The sequence below is a fragment of the Mesitornis unicolor genome, unplaced genomic scaffold (genome assembly GCF_000695765.1).
Source record: "Mesitornis unicolor isolate BGI_N332 unplaced genomic scaffold, ASM69576v1 scaffold5092, whole genome shotgun sequence".
Taxonomy (NCBI): domain Eukaryota; kingdom Metazoa; phylum Chordata; class Aves; order Mesitornithiformes; family Mesitornithidae; genus Mesitornis; species Mesitornis unicolor.
This window is the reverse complement of record NW_010168350.1, coordinates 19,827-41,134: the sequence shown is the minus strand read 5'-3', so window position 1 is coordinate 41,134 and position 21,308 is coordinate 19,827. Positions and strand designations below refer to the sequence as shown.

The 21,308-nt window shown below is 40.1% G+C and overlaps 1 protein-coding gene across 1 annotated transcript in view; it reads right to left on the bottom strand.

Annotated features, from left to right (window-relative positions):
* Positions 1-393: 393 nt before the first annotated feature.
* YLPM1 (YLP motif containing 1) overlaps positions 394-21,308 on the bottom strand; it is a 40,714-nt gene continuing 19,799 nt past the window's right edge. Inside the window, exons 9-23 of the mRNA XM_010178972.1 lie at positions 20,147-20,584; positions 18,889-18,981; positions 18,308-18,482; positions 18,013-18,134; positions 17,344-17,498; positions 16,634-16,696; positions 16,240-16,359; positions 15,782-15,958; positions 15,478-15,561; positions 14,978-15,061; positions 11,963-12,049; positions 8,872-8,923; positions 3,567-3,697; positions 1,162-1,340; positions 394-794 (exon numbers count right to left, since the gene is read on the bottom strand). Of these exons, the coding sequence (XP_010177274.1) occupies positions 1,194-1,340; positions 3,567-3,697; positions 8,872-8,923; positions 11,963-12,049; positions 14,978-15,061; positions 15,478-15,561; positions 15,782-15,958; positions 16,240-16,359; positions 16,634-16,696; positions 17,344-17,498; positions 18,013-18,134; positions 18,308-18,482; positions 18,889-18,981; positions 20,147-20,584 (1,928 nt within the window). The 3' untranslated portion in view covers positions 394-794; positions 1,162-1,193. The remainder of the gene's footprint in view (positions 795-1,161; positions 1,341-3,566; positions 3,698-8,871; positions 8,924-11,962; positions 12,050-14,977; positions 15,062-15,477; positions 15,562-15,781; positions 15,959-16,239; positions 16,360-16,633; positions 16,697-17,343; positions 17,499-18,012; positions 18,135-18,307; positions 18,483-18,888; positions 18,982-20,146; positions 20,585-21,308) is intronic.

Sequence of the window (21,308 nt, the reverse complement as noted above, 5' to 3'; positions counted from 1 at the left end):
AGAACTCCGTAGTACCTGTTTTAAAGTTCAGCATTAAAGAAGTGTTTTTCATACATTACTACCTTGAGTATTTCAGAGCTATCCAGCAGAATTTATACTCACGTAGTAATGGAAATTTGATATAACTGAGAAACTAGGATCCAAAAAATAATGGTAATTCCTGCTCTCCAGGAAGATTGAGAATGATATGACTCCTAAAGGCCTGCAAAACCTGGGGCCTTCACGGAGCTGTCTGAGAAGAGGAGGTGATAAACCTAGAAGACAGGACACATTCCAGAGTATGAGCACAGCACCTCTTCCACATAAGGACGGCTCTGAGCACTGCCAACACGTGAACACAGACCACATTTAAAATGTCAAACAAAAGCCATGTTATATGGTCCACCAAGAACACCGAGTTTATAGTGAAATTTATTGTTCAGCTTCCTAATACAATAAGCTACAAGGTACATACAGTATAAAACGAGAACAGCCACAAAGCAAAGGTGATAAACATTCTGAGACAGTACAGTGGAGGTAACGTCTGTCTAATTAATCCACTTTATCCCACAAACAGCAGCTAAAACTACTGGCCCTCCCCCTCCCTCCCCTCCAAAAATATCAAAAAGTAAACTGTTTCTCTCACTCAGGAGCAGCGGGATTCTTTTTTTTTTGAGGGCACTGGTTATCTGCCAACATCTCAATAAAACTGCTGAAACTAAAGTAATAAAAGAAAAAACTGTGAAGGTGGGAGTGACATAACCCATGCAAGATGCTCATGACACCTTGGTTCACTTCTCCTCAGAGCAAATGGCCTGTAAAGAAAGGAAAAGTTTGTTACATCAAGTAACACAGCAATTAACGTGGTCAGAGTTAAAGTATAGTAAGCAAAATCTGAACTAAACAGGACTAGGCACCCAGCTAAACTACTCTTTTAATGAAAACAATCTTCCTATTAATAAGGTTTGGAGACTGATAGCTGACAAGCCTTCCCCCTTTAGTTTTAGATGCTGTACAGGAGGGTGCACGTTGACACGGGCACAGCTGACATCTACCATACAAGACTCCAAATCAATTTCATATGGGAGAATTCTAACAATCATACGAACTGCAACTTCAACTCTTAAGAAAACCCCTAAAACACATCAAGGCTATAAACGTGCAAGAAGACTGAATATTTACCTTAAAGGCACAAAATTCCATTTAACCTCTTTTCATATATACTTGGTGCGGTTGAGGGCTCTCTCAGCAAGATGACCACTTTCATCTGTTATCTTCTCCCAGTCTGTTTGTCCGACAACAAAACCAATGGCCCTTTTCCTGTCTGCATCTTTTTTTTCTTCTAGATCTGCCCACCGCACCTGTGGAGAACAGACTATCAGTAGGACAATCTCTTAAGAAATCCTGAGACACATCTAGGCTTTCCACTGCAGATAACAGTACAAGAACTCTAATTTGTATTAATTTTCATTCCAACAGGTTGAAAAGACAGACATTGAAGTGCTGGAACATGTACAAAGAAGGGCAATGAAGCTGGTGAAGGGTCTGGAGCACAAGTCCTATGAGAAACAGCTGAGGGAACTGAGGCTGTTTATTCTGGAGAAAAGGAGGCTCAGGGGAGACCTTATCACTCTAGAGCTACCCGAAAGGAGGTTGTGGCAAGATGGGTGTCAGTCTCTTCTCCCAAGTAACTAGAAATACAAGAGGAAATGACCTCAAGCTGCACCAGGTGAGGTTTAGATTGAATATTAGGAAAAATCTCCTCACCAAAAGGGTTATCAAGCATTGGAACAGGCTGTCCAGGGAAGTGACGGAGTCACCATCCCTGAAGGTTTTTAAAAGATGTGTAGATGTGGCACTTAGGGACATGGTTTAGCGGTGGACTTGGCAACGCTAGGTTAATGGTTGGACTCTATGATCTTAAAAGGTCTTTTCTAACCTAAATGACTGTATGATTCTATTATTTTGTTTTCCAGTGGGTAAAGACGGAAACTACTACTACTATTTCTAATTGAGTATCTCAGGTGTTCCACAGAGTAGAAAAAAGGTACAGATTATTAGCCTTTTTCATTTCAACACTGTCATTCTGAGACTTGAAGTGGAATTACTACAATTATTTCTCTGATCAAAGCAATGCTTTCTGCAGAAAGAATTATCAAAGATTCATTTAGTGTATTCATTTCCTGTACAACCTATCTTTAAATTGTACAATGGAAACCTCTAGAAGATGACTATGAAACTACAAAAGGAGCAACTTGGCAATGAATAAGTGAATGAGAGAGATTCTTCTCTATCTTCTGTGACACATTTCTATTTAAATCCTTCCACTGTTTCTTTACACTAAATAACTTTGTCATGCATTTGTTGTCTCCCATCTCTGCAGCTGCAGCCATCTCCTCCTGTGGCTCTTCATGGTCATGCAGATCACTTGCCTTCACTCCCTCACCCACAAACCCAGACACTGATGGCAGAGTGCAACAGTGAGGAGGGAGTGAGGGAGGCGATGATGAGTGGCTGCAGTACAGAAACTCAGCTGGAACACTCCATTGCAGGACAAGAAAAAACGGGAAGTGAAGGAGCTCTTCCTTGACATCTTGCTTAGTCCCATTCAGACTCATTTGCTACTTGGGGACACAGCCTCATCACCTGCCAGCACCTCCCTATTCCACATTCTACCTGGATTTCCCCAGACATTCCTGCCAAATAAGTAACATCTACTTTCTTCCACCATCACCTCCTCTGCCAACACCCCAATATCTCCATTTCTTCTCACGCATGCTGGCCAGTACTACCCATGTTTTCTATTTGACATTACAGAACAAAGCCCAAACACCAACAGTTAACTCAAATTACTTTTAGTGGCAAAAGCTGGTCTTTCTATTTTGGAAACCTTTTCCTACTACCTCTCGTTCATCTTACCATCTTCCTCTGTTATTTTACTTTTGCCCTGTTTTTCACAATGGTATTTGAAGATGTAGCATTGTGTGCTCAGAACAAAACTACATATATATATAAAGTGGTTGAAGTTAACTTCTTACATACCATCTCCTAAGCTTTATGGAAGGTATATGCAGGAGGTAACCTCTACAAGCCTTAACGGATATAAAACCTAAATAGCTCATACACTTTCTTCAGCTGAACCACTTTGAACATGAGAGCAGTGCACTGTTTCTCTGCCTACTTATTACAAAACCTAACAACAAAAGCTTAATAAAAATCATCATCTTATCTTGGAATGTGCACTGTATATCACACTATCTCATCACAAAAGTGATCACAAAGTGCTTTATCTCCCCCAGCAGGAAATGGGACATGATTCCACTCTCAATCTCAAAAGACATGCCATGTATAGGTTAATCTTTATCATCTACAATTCCTCACTTTGTTATAATTAATCTGTTCACCCTTAAAAGACCCTACTCTCAAAAACATTCTCTTGCAGAATCTACTAGAATAGCAAAATGAAAAGTGAGTCAGTAAAACCGCCATATTCATAGACACTGAAGGATTCGATACAAACCCTTTTTCACAGAGACTGTTTATATATAGGTCACATAGAGACAGTAAGTCGTTTGAAAATTTATTACCCTTTTCTTTCCAGGTTCAGAAGCGCGTGTATCATAGTCATCTGGAAGCTGTAGATAATCTTCCATTCTGCTGGCAATTGCTTCCCAGTCACGTTTTCTTTTAGTGCCAGTCCGCAAACCATCCAGCTTGTCTGAGAACAAACACAGAGCCTCAGAGTTAAAGGAGATTTTTTTTTCCATTATTCACACAAACAAGACCAGAGTGGAAACATTTTCAAAAGAATGAGGAGCCGAACTTGTACATCCAGCTTGTCTTGACAGGAAGAATGATGAGAGTTGAAATAAACTAGAGAAGACTCAACACCATTTTCAAGTTTTATTGATCTTTCACATTAATTGTGTGGCAATAACACTCAGTCTTGTTACTTGTATGAGGGAAAAAAGCTTGTTCTTCTGGATGTTCATACTACAAGGAGTCTGTCCTTACAGGTACAATATAGCCACTAATAGCTAGGCACTGCAGACCCATCTTTCTGTATTTGAACACAATACTAAAGCTGAAGCATTTTTCCCAAATTTGGGGTTTAATACTGTGTCAAACATGGCATACATGCAGTATCAGGGAACAAGTGACGATCATATAATTCAATGCATCAAGAACAAGTTCTGAGGTACTGTTTCTGCTAAACAAAAAGCTCCATCGAACTCCTGATCCCGCCTCCCCCTTTCTTTTTCTCTCCCCACAAGGAAAACACACCCAAAATGTCCTCCAGGACTGGAAGGAAAAAAATATCTCAGAATCGTTTGTTTCATGGTGTAAGAGGTCAGTCACAAATATTCGAGCAGTACGTTTATCCAATAGTCACCATTTTCTTCTTTTTCTTATTGAACCAATAAGGCATGAAGAGAAACAATTCCATTCCTAGGTTATACAATTTTGTTCCTCTTTGGACACTTATTTGCAGTTAAAAAACAACACCTTCTTGAAATTACGTGGCAAACTGCTTTTGGAAAGGAGATGAAGTATTCATTGTAAGATTACAAACAACAAAGCATGAAAATGAAAAACGGCTTTACAAGTCAAAGAAAACCCTAGTACTTCTGTCAACGTATGCTACCATTTTATAAGCCGGCAAATAGGTACATGCAGAAGGAATACTAAGCTTGGCAGTTATATTCTGTAAACAATTTCCAGCGGTATCAGTAACATTGCTTCAGAAGCCACTGATGTAAATAAATTCACCAACAAAAGGCCTCAGGAATAAACCAAATACAAGGCATCATATTTTCTGGATAGCAGAAGAGAATGTTCAAAGGTATGTATTCAAATAAGGTCAGTTCAGAGGTGGTTTTTTGCTAAATATGCAAGAGAAAAGAGCGACAATGGAGAAAACGTGAGGCAATGATGATGTAGACATGCTAGTGTAGTTTAAATACCATGAACTAATGAAGTAATTTCTCCCTCATACCACTCTAAAATTTTTGAAGACTCCACTTTTGCCCTATTTCCCTGGAACAGATACAGAATTCCTTCTAAAAAACCCATTTCAATTCCCTCTGCCTTTTCAAAAAGCCAACATTTAAGCAAACAGTGCAGAATATTTGTATCTGTTACACGATATCTCGATACATGATTCAGTTAAGGTTCTTCCTTTGCTCTAAGTTAAATCTGCAGAATTGAAGCTCAAACTCCACAGAAAGACGGCACTCCCTCTAAAAAACAAAATGGATTTATACAGCACTCCTCTGTTACTCCAGGACATCACATACGTGCACCATTCCTCAGTATTATTCTCAGATCAATCAGTGTAGATTATTTGTAGAATAAGGGTTTCCAGAAACAAACGACATTGTAAAGGAGAGCAACAGACGCACTGAGGAGCATGAAAATTCAGGAGCTCTCTGTTGGCAAGTAGCTGCACACAGACATATTCCTGTTGAAAGGCAACACGCTACGATGCTCATCTCATTACCAATGCGGAAAAAAAGAGTTCGGTCTCCCACTGCCTGCTGCACATGGACCAATTGAAAACATCATCAAGAACGGTGCAGCTCTCCAAGATCCATAGGGGAGCTCAGGAAGCATTCAGAGCATGAGGGTCCCCTCTGCCCCTTTTTGTTATTGCTACAGAGAATGTGTTTTAAAATGTTATCTCCTTCCATGTGCGAAGTTGGATCCTTTCCAGAGAGATCTGCTTCCATCCGTACTAGTGTGGTTCAAAGTACACGTGCTATGCAGTAGGCAAACTACAGAAATCTCAAAAGCCTACCACAAAGCATTATTTCAGAACACTGTTTTCTGAAAAGGAGACAAGGTGTCATTTTGTAACAATAGTGCTCATGAATATTTACGGTAGATGATTATTTGGTGTAAACTATCAACCACCATTCTATCATTTAAATTTTAAAAACAATGAAGCAGCAGCATTTCTGAAAACCCACCGAACTTAAAAACTCACCTTTAGAGTTTTAATAAAGTGTCTGAAAGAAACTGGCTTCATTCGGTCCTTTGAAAAATTAATGAATCAACCGGCTGAAGTTTTACCCTTCTTATACAAAAACTACAAAGCTTTAAGTAAAACATTATTCGTGTTCTAGAGTAAATTTTACATTATCAAAACTCCAGCTTTGCCAGAGCTCATTTCTCCTTCCCTGAAAGTTTGTAGAACTCACCGCTAAGCCACACTTTGCAGCAGAGCATTGTGCTAAACACTTGGAAAATAGTTAAATTTTTAAAAATGTGAATCCATTTCTGTAAATACAAGAACCTGTGTGTGCTATGCACGGAGACAGAGCAGTGATTAGATTTAGAATAAAAATGTGACTGTGCACTCATAAAACGTAAGGAAATGATATACCACACATGTACTCAGAGGAATGCATCCCCCCTGCCAGAGTGAATCTGAACTAACGCAAGAGCTCTGGGGCACAGGGTACGGTGACGGCCACAGGTCAGCTTTGCAGCTACACAACTCAAACTTTGCAGAGCTTTTCTGAGGCTTATTACGATCAGTAAGATCTTATTGTGCTTTCCTGTAAGAACGTCTACTCAGAAAGAAAGCAAAAAAGCAAAACAAGACTTACAGTGTTTTTGGCCTTTGCATTTATATCACTTCTGCAAACGTGTGCCCTCTGGGACTGGCGCAATAAACCTAACGGGCAGGCCAGCTCCCAGGAAGTAACTCAACTTTGGATTAACAAATGCATACCACAGCTTACATGCCTTTCAGGAAATCATTTTAATTGGTTACCTACAACAAAGTCTGATTGTTAATTAAAATATAATAATTCTTACTCGCAGACTGCAAGTGCCTATGATGCACATCTTGAGCTAAAAGTTGTCTGCCCTTGCAGAGCCATTTTTCAAAGAAACAGCAGTCATTACATAGGAATGCCTGGCTTTTTTAAACATGTATGTTCTGTCAGAATTTACCTTTAATCTATAGTTCCAAATATTTATAAAAATGAATCTAGAGGGTGGTTTTAAAAGTAAAATTGTGAATACAGATTTAATAGAAAGACTTTCTCAGCACCTGTATCTGTGTCTTGCAGCATGCTAACATCCAGTTTGTTAATGGAGTTTGATTGTTAAAGGATTATTGAAACAGCCTTGCAAGGAACTTATTTTAGCATAAAATCGACTCTGCTGCTCACTCCCCATTTTGTATTTCAGTGGAGAGCTTATACAAATCCTGTGTGTTGTATTATGGAGTTATCATATGGAAAGAAACACAAGTTATTTGTTTCCATTTGTTAGCAGTATTTGATCATGAGAGAGGTGAATTTTGAAAGCTATCTGTAAATTTCTGCTGCAGTCACAATCTCCACATTACTAGAAACTACACATAAAACTTAAATATTTTTAGAACACACTTTGGACTCCTGTGATATTTGTAAAATGTATGGGATGAGTTAAGGTTCACTGTATGTAGCGCAATGCATCTGTTCCTACTACTCAGTATTTAGAGTCTATGCTATTTAGCATACAACACAGTGTATCAGGGTGTTCTTCAACATCCATTTTCCTGTACTACGATTTTCTACACAATTGGGGAAAAAAATTATAAACTTAAGAAATAATCTTAAGATATTAAAGCAATCAACTCTCAGAACAAAAATGCAGAACAACCCTGAATTAATTCTGTCTTTAACCGCCTAGCTGTTTGATATGCTGCACTCATTGAGTACAAAGCTCCTCCAGTCGTACTGCGGGTGACACAACGTCAATATTGAAATGATTTAAAAGAGAGCACAGCAGCAGCAGAGATGGTGCAGCCACGCAGTTAACAGCAAAAGATGAAAGACTGCTTTATGTAAGCCAGAACTTCTACTGTCATTTCTGTGGTGCAACTGAGACTTTGGTTATTGGAAAGTAACGATACACGGGGCTGTACCACACATGCAAAAGCAAACCTCAAAATGTTAAGGCATGCTCTGTCCCATTCAGATGTTTGTTACTTCTCACAGACATGACAGACACTAGCAGTTTTATGCAGATTGCATTGATAAAATCTTCACTTACAATCATTACTGTTCGTTTAAAAAAACCCAAACCTGATCATAATGACCAGGAACCCCTTTCCATGCGTACACCTTCCACCATAGCTGTGGTCCATGCATTTCAGCCTGAACGTTCCTTTTGACTTTGACAGAATCCTAATATTAGCACGTACATCGAATACAACCAGCAGCACTAATCGGAACAAAAATGCAGCAAAAATAGTGCCCTTGTGCTCTTGGAAAATCCATTTTGCATCCTACTAAGAATTATTCCAGTACTCTCCTGGAACTGAAAAACAAACTAACTTTTCAATGCCTGCGTTGTTGAAGAGATACACTGAGGCCCAATAATTCGGAACCAACTTCAGAGCACGGCACTACTTTGTCCTCAGATACGGCAATTTTGGAGAGTGAGAAATTTCGTTAACGCAGTTAGCTACTAGGCACGTTTCCAAGAAAGTAAGAAGTTACTGACCACATCTAGGTTTGAAAAGAAGGTATGCAGTATGAACAAGAATGCAGTGCAATGTAAGCTGGCTTTTTGCTTTTTATCATACAAAAGAGATGAATAAAGAATAGAAATACTGCTTTTTAAAAAATTTTAAGACCAAGTACTTTCCTTGAACAGATGGAAGAACAATTAATGAGTATATAAAACAGTGATGGCTAGAGAGTCGTAACTCCCTTGCCTCTGGCAGAAGACAGTTTCCTATTCAGCATAGATGCTTTTGCAGTTTCAGACACGTGTATGAGATCAACACATTTATTTGTCTTTGGTAAGGAGGCACAGTAAAAATGAAAATTCAGGTTTTGCAAACATCATCAGATACCAACTATAAGAAACAGGAAAAAAATAAATACCCACCTAGCTTTGCCTCAGAAGTGTCCATCTCCCATTTGCTTTTCGGAATGTAACCCTAAATCATACACAGAGAGAAGCTCGGAGGATTAGAGAGAGACACACATGCATATCACTTTTGAACTGGAAACAGCATTATAACGGGAGCTTAAAGTATTTCTTTTCGTAAGGCACAATTCTTGTTATCAGATGAAGGAAACATTACTCAGTATTTCAGAGCTGCTGCATCCATTTCCCATTCAGTGATTTTAGCAGCCCTTGCAGATCGGATCGTTACAAGAGCTCTGCCCTCTGCAAACACAGGACTCCGGAATGAGCCTAGCAGCCAGCAACGGCACTGTGTGCCCAGTTACCACATTGCACTACCCCAGGTGGCAAAGTTAGTGCAACACAACTTATCAGGCATTAGGAATATTCGAGGCTTTAGAAGTACAAGCGAAAAAAATACCAGAGTCATAAGATTTTACGAATATATTCCCAATCTTACTACACAGAAGCTTCACTTAATAATCCCTTCAAAAGCACATATTAAATTCTTGTACGAGTGGTTAGTCCACACCTCAAGAAATTATTTTTAGTTTAAAATGAGAGTATCTGCTGAATCACTAAGATTTAAGTATTATTTTTATTTTTAAAATAACCCTCTTCGTTCAGTGATTCTTTTAAAACGCTTTTTCCCCACAAATAATGCCATGTTTTATATGTAATCATCTTTAGCCAGTTTATTCCTTGTAAGTGAGCATAATGATATGAAATTTGACAAAAAGGTATTTATTTTAGGTATCTTCTTGTTATCTTTGCATTTTATACTCTTAGACAAGCAAGTCCTTACTGAGCAACCCCTTATAACTCCTTTAAATCTATTCAGATTTGCTATAAAACTACTTAGTTTCTCTGCAATCACATAAAAAGCACAATATAGTGAAATGAAACCCCTGTGAAAATGTTACTACTTTAAGAATTTTCAATAGAGAGGGAAAGGAACTACTCTAGAAGATCTCAACAAGAAAACAAACAATCCACAAACCAGTTTTATTACGCTAACTTCTTTCCTGCTATATTTATAGGTCGCCTCCACTGTGGTAAACACATATGTGTATTTGTAAATGCCAAGGGTTACTAAATCAGAGTGTGCCATTCCAGAGAGCTACACTGCTTTTGATTATGTTCAGCATTGCTCTTCCAAAGCCCTTGACAGACCTTTTTTCTATCAAGCGTGTGTCAGTGACTTGAGCTTATCAGATCTCTGTATTTTACTGTTTTTCAGTCAAGTCTGTAATTAATACAAACTAAGACAGTTTATGCTGCAATATTCCCTTGTAGCAAACAAACAAACTTCATGTATATGTGTATATTTATACTTTTAAACAAAGTTGCACATTAAAATTTGCTCTGAAGGTTTACACCACAGCTAGAAGCCTGTATTGAACAAAGTGATGTGTGATACAGTTGTGAGAACACTAAGTTAAATGCATCAATAATTCATACCATCAAGCACAGAAAAGCTAGAATTGTCTGAAGGCTACAAACAACCCTATGGGAGTTAATAATAACAACAACAGAGTGACTTTGATGGTGTGAAATGGCCTATTGTGTGCTGAATCTGTACAACATCCCGGTCCTCAGATAGGGTGAGAAAAGATTCAGGCTTCATCCTTTGGTACAAGACAGTTGGGTATTTCAAGGACATCTGCCAGATGGCAGGAGCTTCAGACCTCTCTTTTTCCACAGGATTAAGTGCAGCAAAATGAACTGAAGAAGCCTTACCAACTGCTCTCAAGAAGGCAACGGATACCAAATACAGTGTAGCGTTCCACCTTTCTGTCTGACATATCCCTCTCTGAGATTAGCCACGTGACTGAATAGCAGAGATTACATACAGCAGATAATTCTTCGCTATTTTTGATCTCTTGTGAATCTGAAAACATTCTTATATGTAGATTACTTTTAGTTATTAATAATTTGCGCAGATTTCACCATCAAGCTTTTTCCTTGTGTCATAAAGAAAAGGCCTATTTTTAAATGTGCTGTACCTTAGGACACTCCCCAGAGCCCATGAACACACACATACACAGACACACATTTATGCACAGATGTCTCAAAAGCTAATGACAACTTTCTCTTCTACACATAGCTCGTTTCCAAGAAACAAGACTAGCAGCCATATTCTTGTAAACATGGATGCATCTTTGAAATGTCCTAACCACACCTTATGCAGTCTCATGCTGTGTGCCAAAGAATAATTTAGTGAAGAGAATAAATGAGTCATGTTGCAAAAAAATCAGATGTTTATTAAAATCCACTCTTCCTAAGCTTTGTTTTGTAATTCTGTATTTCAACTGCTTTCTAAACTGCCACTCCTGAGGAATAGCAAATCTTCATCAAGAAAAAGGACTTTGCTCATCTCAGGTATTTTTGGTTACTTCCTGTTTATTGGAGTTTAACTGCTTGGTTGTGGGAACCAGGGTTTGACACAAGTCATCAAGCACTGACCAGCTGTGGCTCCACATACCAAGAAGTTACATTAGGAAGCCTTCCATAGCCTTTTAAATAGACACCTAAAACAGCAGCCTTCAGGGCAATTCTCTAACCTTCATTTATCCAAGAGACCTAACCCCTCATTTTGAAAATACCTACTGACACACAGAGTCAGCGAGCCTTGGCAGAGAAAGCATTTTTCTTCATAACTGTTGTCATATACTGTGACAGTCGAGAAGAGCTCTTTAGACACATGAAAGGCAATAAGCCAAATTAATCTTTGCCCATTCTTCCCCATCCCTCCACTTAGTGTAAGTCTTAGATAATCTGGAAGATAGCACTATAGTGTACTGCAATTTATAAACATCTGTAAGAGGCACGTTGCCACACTCCACTGCTGTTTGTGGCACATACTCACAGATTCTTTAAAAATTCAGTTATGGTTAATGTGATTTAGCATTGAAGTTCTCCTAGAAATGTTTAAGAAACAAACAGCTAGAAATGTGTGTATTAAGATTGCACTGCTAAGAGTGGCAATGGGTTGGCATTTGTAAGACTGAGATTCTCCCTCAGACACATTAACATTCATTTTGTTAGAGATGGCTGATGTGTCTCCTACCAGTTCACTTTCTTCCTCCTCTGCTGCATCCTTCTTGGCTTCTTCTTTCTGGTCTTCAATATTTGCATCAAAATCCTCCATCTCCACCTGTTTCAAATGATAAGCACAGACTTACAAGGCACTGCTTGACTTCTAAGTATTATTTTTTTAGCAGAGTAAGTAGAAGATACCAAGTTCAAATAGAAGAGGAAAGAAAGCATTTGTCTTGGAAAGTGTGATGATGCACTATATATGAATGCTGGCTCCATTTTGGCTTCCCTCAGAAGCAGGCTCCCTTCTAGCTACAGTGACAAACTATGTGGGAAAGTAGCAATTATGTATTCTCCTCTTTCACGTGCATTCTTTGTGATACCAGTATCTGCAACAGTAAGATGCTTCTCTTGTTTCCCACACAATCACGTTTCAAAACTTGAAATCTCAGAAGACAACTTTAAACTTTCCATTCACACACCATGTGAATGGCACGCTCCGCATAGAACATCTCCAGCAGGCCTTTATCTTTTGTATATTTAAGTAACACAGTGAAGAATAATAGCCACAGAGATTAACATAATAAAGAAAACAGACGCTTTAAGACATACATCCAACCCTGCCCACCTAACAGAACACTTTCTGGGGTCCACATCTCTAACAGGCGTTCATGTAACATTCAAAGGTGACATCATGGTGAGGGGGGAGGTCTGCTACAGGTCACCAGACCAGGAAGATGGAGTGGATGAGGCCCTCTATAAACAGACAGGAGCAGCTCTCTGTTCACAAGCCCTGGTCCCCATGGGGGATTTCAACCACCCTGACATTTGTTGGAAGGATAACACAGCAGGGCACCAGCAATCAAAGAGGTTCCTCGAATGCATCAATGATAACTTCCTCCTCTAAGTGGGAGAGGAACCCATGAGAAAGGGTGCTATGCTGGACCTCATCCTCACCAACAAGGAGGGGCTGGTGAGCAACGTGAAGGTCAAGGGCAACCTTGGCTGCAGTGACAACGAAATTGTAGAGCTCAAGATCCTTCAGACATCAGAGGTCGTGCAGCAAGCTCACTGCTCCGGACTTCAGGAGAGCAGACTTTAACTTCTTTAGGGATCTGCTAGGCAAGGTGTCGTGGGATAAAGCCCTGGAGGGAAGAGGGGCCCAAGAAAACTGTTCAATATTGAAGGACCATCTCCTCAGAGTCCAGGAGCAGTGCATCCCAAGGAGGAGGAAGGCAGGCAAGAATGCCAGAAGGCCTGCGTGGATGAACAAGGAGCTCCTGGACTCACTTGGGCACAAAAGGAAAATCTACAGGGAGTGGAAGCGAGGACAGGATAGCTGGGAGGATTACAAAGAAGACTGAGCAGCCAGAGATCAGGTTAGGAAAGCTACAGCGCAGGTGGAATTAAGTCTGGCCAAGGACATTAAGGGGAACAAGAAGAATTTCGACATCAGCGACAAAAGGAAGGTTAGGGAAGATGTAGGTCCTCTCTGGAAGGAAAACAGAGAACTGATCACGAGGCATACAGAGAATGCTGAGGTGCTCAATAACTTCCTTCCCTCAGTCTTCACTGGCAAGGGCTCTAGCCACACCGTCCAAGTTACAGAAGGCAAAGGCAGGGACTGGGAGAAGGAAGATCCACCCATTGTAGGCAAAGATCAGGTTAGAGACCACCTAAAGAACCTGAAGGTGCACAAGTCCAAGTTGGACCCCTAACACAAGAAGGACATGGGCCTTTTGGAGTGGGTCCAGAGGAGGCCACGAAGCTGATCAGAGGGCTGGAGCACCTCTCCTATGAGGACTGGCTGAGAGAGCTGGGGTTGTTCAGCCTGGAGAAGAGAAGGCTCCAGGGAGACCTTACTGCAGTCTTTTCAGTTCCTGAACGGGCCTACAAGAAAGCTCAGGAGGGACTTTTTACGAGGGCAGGTAGCAACAGAACGAGGAGGAATGGTTTTAAACTGGAAGAGGGTAGATTTAGACTGGATATTAGGAAGAAATTCTGTACTGTGAGGGTGGTGAGACACCGGCACAGGTTGCCCAGGGAAGCTGTGGATGCCCCCTCCCTGGAAGTGTTCAAGGTCAGGCTGGACGGGGCGTTGGGTAACCTGGGCTGGTGGAGGTGTTCCAGCCCATGCTAGGGGGCTTGGACTGGATGAGCTTTAAGGTCCCTTCCAACTCTATTTTATGATGCTATGTGTATACTGCAGAGTACCTAAAATTCTCCAAGTATGTACAGTTCTTCATACCATTAGTAAAACCTTGAGGCACAGAGAATAATTCCCAAATCTGCCCTTCTTTGAGTCTGCTTGAGAGCTGAGTCTTCTGCTGTCCTCTTAAAGATTACTATTTCCTGATACAAAGAATTTGTAGATTCAAAAATAACGGGCTGACCTCATGCCAAACTGCAAAGAGTAAACTCTCTTCCTACTTCAGCAGTTCACTACTTTTAACGGCCATGGCAAGAGCTGTTCAGACAGCAACATGCAGCTTCACGATGACCATTCAATTAACATGCTAATTTATTCCTAGAGCTCCTGAAACATCTACTGAAGAAGAATGCAACAATACAGAAAGCTGGCACACTGAAGGTGCACATCAAATTGCAAATGGAATAAAAAGGTACCATACTTCTACAGCAAGTATTATCTTCTGCTACATGTTTGTTTATTTCTTCATCCTCTGTATTTCTCAAAGCAGGGACCAAGAGGAGTTCAAATTTGTTTATTTACTTATTTATTTTGTCAAACTAGTTCCTCCTTAGATCTTTTAACTGTTAGTCAACAGTTGCTGAAGAGCAAAGCGGCTTCAACTCTTCCTCAAAGATACCCAAGTCTGGGCTCTATAAAGGTGATAAAAAGTAACATGTACCTTCATGTTTGGGTAACTGATAAGAAAAATGGAATACACTTGTCTGACACAGTGGTTATGGCTTTCTACAGTGTCAAGTTAACTGCCTTGTTGTCATCATACCTTTCTCTGCCCCATATTTTCAGTATAGGGACATCCACATAATTTGTAATTTTAAAAAGCACAGAAACTCTCACCTCTTCGATAGCAGCATCCTGCAATAGAGAACGAATGTCCAGACGCATCATGTGACGTGGTGCTGCCTCCCAGTGCTCAGACATCTAACAAAAGACCAAACAAAAATGAAGCACCTTGAAAAATGTAACAAATTCAATGGAAAATCTGGTTTTGACCATGAACAAGATGTATCTGTATTTAAGGAATTTAAATCAATCCCATGAAATAACTACCAGCTCTTCTTAGAGGAAAAGCATAAGCATTATGCTGACTAAAAGAGGTCAATAGTTTTCCAACAACAGCAGGGACTGGACCAGGCTGCCCGGAGAGGTTGTGGAGTCTCCTTCTCTGGAGACATTCAAAACCCGCCTGGACAGGCCCCTGTGTGACCTTCTCTGGGTGATCCTGCTCTAGCAGGGGGGTTGGACCAGGCAATCTTCAGATGTCCCTTCCAATCCCTACCATTCTGTGATTCTATGAAAGCACAATGAAACCCGTGACTCCAGATATATACAGTTACCCTGCTGATATCCTTTAGCTTGCGTCCATGAATATTCCTCTTGGAACACGTTTGGTTATCTGCACTCATTTCAGCTAAGTACACCTAGAAAGAGAAAGACAGTATTAAATACTGTAAATAATTTTTTTAGAGCTCCTTTTTCTACCTGGTGATAAACTCTGCAGTTGTACATTCTAAGAAAGGTAAATTTTTAACTGTAGACCACAGCATTTTTCCTGAACGTGGGAGGGACTTTGCATTCAAATGTTTAGAAATACCAGCATATGGGTGCTAGCAAGTTCAAATGCTTTTTAGGCTCCATTACCTCAAAACCCTTGGTTTTTGCAGCACTCCAAAACTGTTCAAAATGTCGCACTCTATCATTGATAGCATCAAGGATAATGAAGGGGAAGAAGCCATCATCCAAGGTCTTTTTGAAAGTTTTAAACATGCTGGTACGGTAAGTTTCTTCCATATCAGCTTCATATTCATACTCCATCACCTTTAACATGGACAAAAGCATTTAAGCAAGAGGACAACTATTAAATTGCTCATGTTCAACTGCTGAATGTCAAGACCATGAAGTACAGTGGTATAAGAAAAGAATCTTCCAGGTCAACTTTTAAGAATTTGCCCATTCTGCCCTTGAGTTATACTGACTTGTTTTGAGAAACAGCCCATAGACCTCTGCTCTCTTCCACAGCCACAGATGGAAATTCTGAGTGCCACTGTATTGTTCCGAAATGTTTTCTTTGTCAAGGTAAGGAACTGAATTAAAAGTACCTTCTTTTTCACTTTTTTCCCTGTATCTGGATCTCTCTCTTCTTTTTCCACTTCAGTGATAAAATAGTCATCCAGGCTGAGCACTCTTGGTGCAGGTCCTCCACACTCTACTTCCTTATCCTGGGAAGAAAGCAGAAAGAAAACATATACTCTTGATGTAAAAATTCCATTCTGCTACAGATGATCTTCAAAACACTTCTGGTAAACAGCTGTTCTCAGCTCTATGTGCAACACAGGAAGCAAGCAGTATCCCTCATGTGGAAGGGATTCACATGCCATATGAAAACATAGAACTTGAAATAAAAACAGGCTGAAATTACAGACAAACTGAAAGAAAAGAGGAGGTGCATGTAAAAGACAAGCAGCACTACTCAGCGAGCTGTTGTTTACATACCCTGATGAGTTTTGCTACATGTGTCTTTCCACTGCCAGGCAGCCCTCTCATGATGATTACAATCTGAAACAAAAATCATAGAAGAATTCTGATATGATACTGTTCTACATTTAACAGAATCTCGTCTGCAAAAATTTTCTTCTAGAAAATTATATGCTCACACTTTTGCATATCATCAAGCAAAGCCAGTATTCTGCCCCACTGCCTTTTACAAACCAGGTTGTGAGGAATGGTGGTAGTTCCACGGAATAAGAGTATATGATGTTAATAATCTCAGTAGTTTATGCTGCATAAGATGTTACAGATCTGGTTCAGATAAAAGTAACTGAATGAAACTTGTCTAAAGGCTTTATAGCCTAAATCTTGGTTTTTTCTTATTTTTATATCGTGCAGTGCCAAATCTCTGAGTCTGTGCAAAGCCAAGTCTTTCCTCTGACACATCAAAAACCCAAGTAAAGATCTCAGAAGAGTCTAAACTACATTAACATTACCCAATAATAGGAATTTAATCTTATTATTCCCCAGAAGTTTATATCTCCTATGGACTCCTAATAGTGATGCTTCAACACTATAGGCATTTCCAAAGGAACCAAGAGAATTTCCAGAGCTTCCTCAAATGTAAGCTTGTTCTCAACAACTACACTCATGACCGTTTCAACTGAATACAGACCTTGAAGAAACTGATTGCTGCTTTTAGAATGCACACTCACCCTCTCTGGCCTGCTATCTCGTCCTGGTGGCTTCAAAATATCATCTACATTTTTAGATTCTGGCTTCCTTTCCACTCGTGGAGCAGGTGGTGGCTGACGGGGCATTGATGGAGCAGAAATAGGAATCCTTTCCTCGGGGTAATTTCTACGATCACCTTCAAATTCCAGTGTTTGGACAGAAGAATTTTCTTAGTTCAGTAAAATAAAAAAATTAAGATGTTCATACCCAGCTGAGATGATTTCAACAAACCTTCAATATTTTAGGATAAATTCACGTATTTGTCACCAAAATAATTCACATTTCTAGTCTTGAACCTATTGCAATCAAAGACATTTTTTAGCGGAGTATAAAACTGTTGCTATTCCTGATCTCATCGCCACTGAGAAACAAAACAACATGGCACTGCACAAATAAATTTTGTGGAATTACAGTCTTGAACCTATTGCAATCAAAGACATTTTTTAGCGGAGTATAAAACTGTTGCTATTCCTGATCTCATCACCACTGAGAAACAAAACATGACACTGCACAAATAAATTTTGCGGAATTACATCTTTTGAACAAAGAAATACTGCAAATCAATTAATCTTTTCCTACTTAATCTTCACCTCTGTGAGTCCACATTTTCCATAATACTCTAGCATGACTTCAACATTTAGAAACTCTACCTCCAAACATGGTAGGCCCATGATCATATGCTGGACGATCTGTCTTCCGTTCATAAGGTGGTCTTTCAAAACCACCCCGCCTGGAGGAGGGATGGTCTTTCTTGTCACGATAAGACTGAGTCCTTGAAGGTGTAGTAGGAAGAACCCTGCCAAAAGAGTATTTTGCATATTTCTAGAATTTCTACTATGGATTCCAGAGAGAAATTAAACATGTAGCTCACAGGCAAAATGGACAGCCTGATACCAAACACAGCCCGAGTCCTATTGATTTCAGTAGTGTTCCAAAACCACATACCTATCATCTCGGGGATGCCGCTCTTTTTCGAATCTGTCTCGTTCGTAGTCCACAGAACCACGGTCTCTGTGCAATTCCCGGTCTCTCTTGAAATCTCGGTGATCTGTGTTGGAATTACCTTGTCGCTCAAAATACGGCTCACGATCTCTCTCTCTGTTGTAACGACCTGGGTGCTCTGAAAGGCAAAACCCAAGGAAACCCAAACTACTAAAACATACCCTGATTTTTTAAATTATTTTTGAAGGAAAAGCAACAAACAAGTGCACCAAAAGTATACAGAAATGTATGATGTGAGTGCTAGAATGGACTTAATCAGCCACTGAATCTCTTTTCCAAACTGTAGCAGACAACCATACCATGAAATCCTACTTAAAGCTACAAAGCTGAATTTTTAACATGGCTAGGTCATTGACTGCATTACTCCTCTTGACAATATCAACTGTAATTCTTAAGGGCCTCTGAAGAAAATAAAGTGTTTCTAGCTTAACCAAGAGTTACTTAGTTTAAAATACACTTCCAGTGCCTTACAACTTTTCTTAAGAGCTAACTAACTGTCTGAGAGCTAGCCAAGCGCTCCCTACCTTTTTGAAATGTTTGCCTCTCTGGTAGAGGTTCCGGACGCAAGGTTACCCTCTCCCCATATGGAATCTGTTCCACTTTACTGGTGGTTATATCTGGTTAAAAATAATCAAAAAATAATTAAGGTCTTAAAATACCCCGCCTCCATTTCCTTTCCTCTGTCACGAAAAACAATCAGTTGACGGCATTAAAAGTGACTGGAATAACTTAACAAAACTTCTTTTAATGGATAATGCAAAACGAGCTATACAGAAATACACAACACCATGGTTATGAACATCTGAAGTGGGTTTCTGTGTGTAAGTAGCCGGACCACTTTATCTTACGAATGGGATGTCTGTCTTTTCAGATGAGTTCAGGCTGCATGCATGGTCAGAAGATTATAAACATTAAAATGCCCTGAAAGTTTCAATAACTCATAGAACTACTGGAACATCAAGAACATTAACTGAAACGCTCACTTTAGATTCCTAACAGTGACATTTTTTTTCTAAGAGCTTTTAGCAAAACATCTACTTAATGGAACTGACATGGCTTTGATGCATGTTATGGCACCTTAGAGAGAGAAAAAATGCTCTTTAAACAACAATGCACAATTTCATAACTTCTTTACGGCACAATTTCACTCCTGTTAAAAACTAAGACTGAGGGAAATGAATTCTATTAAAAAGACTAATGTTGAATTTTAGCTTTGATAAGCTCAATAAATCAAAGCCTTTCACTGTTTATGCATTAAAATGCCTGTTTAGGTACATGCCCTTCAGAACTAGGACTCTGTCTCCCTCCCTGTCTAGAAGGTACCTCACACCCATTTAGCAGTATATCAATAATGCAAACACCAGTCCCATTCTGCTTTAAGTTACTAAGTCACACCTAAGAACAATCCAAAGTACCTTCTAGCACAGTTATTTCCATACTCAGCTACAAAGGGAATAAGGGAAAGCATTAATATCCATCTAAATATAACACACTGATGTGATCACATCAGTTGGTGTCTATTAGAAGGAGACACGCCTATACACCATTCAGTTCACATGAAACAGCTCATTATCATAGCATTGAAGAAAACATTAAACTCAAGGCTGGAGGTTACAGACTCCTTAAAACTGCATTGCTTAGCATTAGATCACTATGTACGCAGCCTACAGGTCAACTGCAAAACACCTACAGCATGCTCTGCATGGCTCACTGCTTTAAAAAGAAACTAGGAGGACTAATGAGCTCTCTGGAACAGATCAAACAGATATAAGCAATACCCACCTCGCCCATGGCCATAATCCACAGTTTGCTGAATTACAGGTGCTTTAGGAACCGGTGGAATAACTGGAGGAAGGGACACTGGTACAGCCGATGGAACGGAGCTGTGAACGGCAGGAACTTTCACAGGCGAGGAGACGGGCGGGGGCATCATTGATTCCTGTTTACACATCTCGTACTCCATATTTGCTCCTTTATCCTCATTTGTGTCCCAGAGTCCATGGAAAGAATCCTCATCCCAGCGTTCCTGTTCCACAGCAGAAGGTGATGGTTTTAAAGAGTGACCAAGACTTGGGGTTGTAGCTGGAGAAGAAACTGGAGCATGTGGCCTTGTCATAGGTGTAGCAGGCCTTGTCAGTGGGGCACTTGGTCTTGCCACAGGGGTGGGCTGTCTGAACAACACGGGAGGCTTTATAATAACAGCAGGAGAAGGTTTAATAGCTTGGGCTTCTACTGGTGCCTCTGAAGATAGCTGAGAGGAGACCTAGATGCAGAAAGCACTTTTAATGTAGATCTGTAACCTAACCTTCTCTCATCCTCTGTAAGTCAGTAAGCACAACGGCAATTGGTAATCAAATCATAAGCATCTTCTAGTACCTCCATCAAGGTGCTACAGGTAGGAGGACAGTATTTCAAGAACCGGTGGCCCGAATTAATTTGGTGTTTGTTCACCATGTGAAGGCTTAAATACTATTTATTTTCTCCTTCCAAATAACCTTACCAATTTAAGCTCCAGTAGGCCTATCTCAGCTCAAAAGTGTCTATGGTTTTACTCCCAAAGACTCCTGCTGTTTTGTCTGTGAGGAGGCTGAAAAAGTCTGAAAGTAGGGCAGCTTGGTGATGCACAAAAGGATTGAGAAGGGCCAGCTTCTTTCTGGAAGTCACTGGAAAAATTCATTGGATCACCTGGAAACCCCTTAATGAAATCAACACCAGATCAACATAAGAAATAGGGAGTGTCTTGCCCAGCGGAAAACACCAACAACAAAACAAAACCCCTTCACGAAACAAACATCCCCACGGAACCTCACGAGCTGAGTCACAAGAGCCTCTTCAGCATCACAGCAGATGCCAAGTTACAGGCAGCCTTATTAGCAACATGTAACAAAACCTGTAGATACAAAGCTGAACTTTGTAATAACAGCACAAAGTCACAGCAGCAGGC